The 2,725-nt window shown below is 42.5% G+C and overlaps 1 protein-coding gene across 2 annotated transcripts in view; it reads right to left on the bottom strand.

Annotated features, from left to right (window-relative positions):
- LOC105510542 (dipeptidyl peptidase 8) overlaps nt 1-532 on the bottom strand; it is a 55,763-nt gene extending 55,231 nt beyond the window's left edge. For both annotated transcript variants that reach the window (XM_011940387.1, XM_011940388.1), the window contains exon 1: nt 291-532. In XM_011940387.1, the coding sequence (XP_011795777.1) occupies nt 291-408 (118 nt within the window). In that variant the 5' untranslated portion in view covers nt 409-532. The remainder of the gene's footprint in view (nt 1-290) is intronic.
- Nucleotides 533-2,725: the final 2,193 nt, after the last annotated feature.

Genomic DNA, 2,725 nt, shown 5'->3' with positions numbered 1-2,725 from the left:
AAAAAAAAAAGAAAAGAAAATTCTGGCAGTCTTATTAGGCGAAAAGAACAATCATGTCAGAGGTTCTTTTGTTGCACTGTTTGAAAATGAACATTAAGAGAAAGCAGTATTATACATGTGGTACATACCAGTTATTCTCTGTACTTTTCTCTATTTTTAAAAAATTTTAAAGACCTGAATTTCAAATGCAAAGATCACCCAGCTTGGTGATCTAATGTCAAAATGCAAGAAGCAAATTATACTTCAAAAAATACTGTTCAGAAAAGTAAATTTGAAGAACTATGCCTTACCATTGTGCACATAAGTGAGTCTCCTTTCTTCTCTGGTTACGATGTTAGATATCCAAATATCATTGCTATGTATAAAAGCAATCCAGTCTGGATCAGCAGGGCACAATTTTGGATCCATCCGTATGTTGGGACAACTAGTTTCCACTAAATTGGGCCTTAAAGGTTGTTGCTAGAAAAGTAAACAACATTTTAAGGTAAATATCAGGCTGACACATACATGTTCCAGCATGCTTCCTATATGAAGAAGAGTATTTCCAGGTAAAATGTCAACAATGAGGCCGGGCATGGTGGCTCACACCTGTAATCCCAGCACTTTGGGAGGCCAACGCAGGTGGATCACCTGATGTCAGGAGTTCGAGACCAGCCTGACCAACATAGTGAAACTGCATCTCTACCAAAAATATAAAAATTAGCTGGGCGCCATGGTGGGCACCTATAGTCCCAGCTACTTGGGAGGCTGAGGCAGGAGAATCGCTTGAACCCGGGAGGTGGCTGTTGCAGTGAGCCAAGATAGTGCCACTGCACTCCAGCCTGGGTGACAGAGAGACTCAGTCTCAGGGAAAAAAAAAAAAGTCAACAATGATCATTGCTTCCCAGAAAAATAAACTTTCCATTGCCTTAACTTACCAGAAAGGACTCATTTTTTTACTTTGAATGAAAAAGCTAAGGGTAATAGGAGAGGACATAAAGACAACAAAACAGTACTTCATAAATTGTGTTGCCCCAACCTGCCCCAATACCTAAGAGTATTTACTGTTCATTAAACATTGTTATTGAACACTTATTCACCGAATATTTTATTAAATATTTTAAAATTATTTTTACCAATATAAAATAGTTTGCTCATAAAAATGTAATAGAAGCCAGGATCATCACAATTCTCTTAAAAGAAGAGTTCCTAAAGCTCATAATGAATTGCCTAGAATAAAACCAAACATAAGACACTTGAGAGGCTGAGGCAAGAGGATCACTTGAGCCTAAAGTCCAAGACAAGCTGGGGCAATATAGTGGGACCCTCACCTCTAAAAAGAATTTTTTTTAATTAGTCAGGTGTGGTGGCACATATCTATAGTCCCAGCTACTCAACGAGGCTGAGGTGGGAGGATTGCTTGAGCCCAGGAGTTTGAGGCTGCAGTGAGCCATGATCTCGCCACTGTACTCCAACCTGGGCGACAGAGCAAGACTCTCTCCAAAGAAAAAAAAAAACTGTGTGTGTATATATATAATTTATTAAGATGAATTAGTTTCCAAGGGAAACAAAAAATTGCCTTGTGATAACGATCTTCCAAAATCTTCCTCAGTGCTTACACAGGAAGTGGGAACTAATGCCCTTTACCTTTCTTTTTTTTTCTCTCTCTCTCTTTTAGGTAGTTTCACTCCGTCGCCCAGGATGGAGGGCAGTGGAATGATCTCGGCTCACTGCAACCTCCATCCAACTCCCGGATTCAAGTAATTCTCGTGCTTCAGCCTCCCGAGTAGCTGGGACTACAGGTGCGCCTAGCTAATTTTTGTATTTTTAGTACAGACAGGGTTTCACCATGTTGGCCAGGCTGGTCTCAAACTCCTGACCTCAAGTGATCCACCCGCCTCAGCCTCCCAAAGTGCTGGGATTACAGGCGTAAGCCACTACCCATGGCCTACTCTATCTTTCTATACAGCAAGTATTTTTACCACTTTAAAATTTGTATCTTTTTTTTTTTGAGACAGGGTCTCACTCTGTCATCCACGCTGAAGTGCAGCGGCACAATCTCGGTGCACTACAACCTCTGCCTCCCAGGCTCAAATGATCCTCCCACCTCAGCTTCCTGAGTAGCTGGGACTACAGGCGCATGCTATCTTGCCTGGCTAATTTTTGCATTTTTTTGTAGAGATGGGGTTTTGCCATGTTTTCCACACTGGTCTGGAACTCCTGGGCTCAAATGATCTGCCCACATCGGCCTCCCAAAGTGCTGGAATTATGGGCGTGAGCCACCATGTCTGGCCTAAAAATGGTATCTTAAAGTAACTAGAAAGATTATTAACTCTTTTGTTTTGAGATAAGGTCTTAGTCTGTCATCTAGGCTGGAGTGCAGTGGCACAATCACAGTTCACTGCAGCTTGACCTCTAGGCTCAAGCGATCCTCCCACCTCAGACTCCTGAGTAGCTGGGATTAAAGGTGTGCACCACCATGCCCAGCTAAGTTTTTTAAATTTTTTTGTAAAGACACGGGTCTCTGTTGCCTGAGCTGGTTAAAGAAAATTAGCTCCTAAGGCCGGGTGTAGTGGCTCATGCCTGTAATCCCAGCACTTTGGGAGGCCGAGACACACAGATAACCTAAGGTTGGGAGTTTGAGACCAGCCTGACTAACATGGAGAAACCCCATCACTACTAAAAATACAAAATTAGCCGGGGGCTGTGGTGCATGCCTGTAATCCCAGCTACGTGGGAGGATGAC

Source organism: Colobus angolensis, unplaced genomic scaffold (genome assembly GCF_000951035.1).
Source record: "Colobus angolensis palliatus isolate OR3802 unplaced genomic scaffold, Cang.pa_1.0 Scaffold19, whole genome shotgun sequence".
Classification (NCBI taxonomy): domain Eukaryota; kingdom Metazoa; phylum Chordata; class Mammalia; order Primates; family Cercopithecidae; genus Colobus; species Colobus angolensis.
Note: the sequence above shows the minus strand (reverse complement) of the source record. Positions and strands in the feature narration are given on the sequence as shown.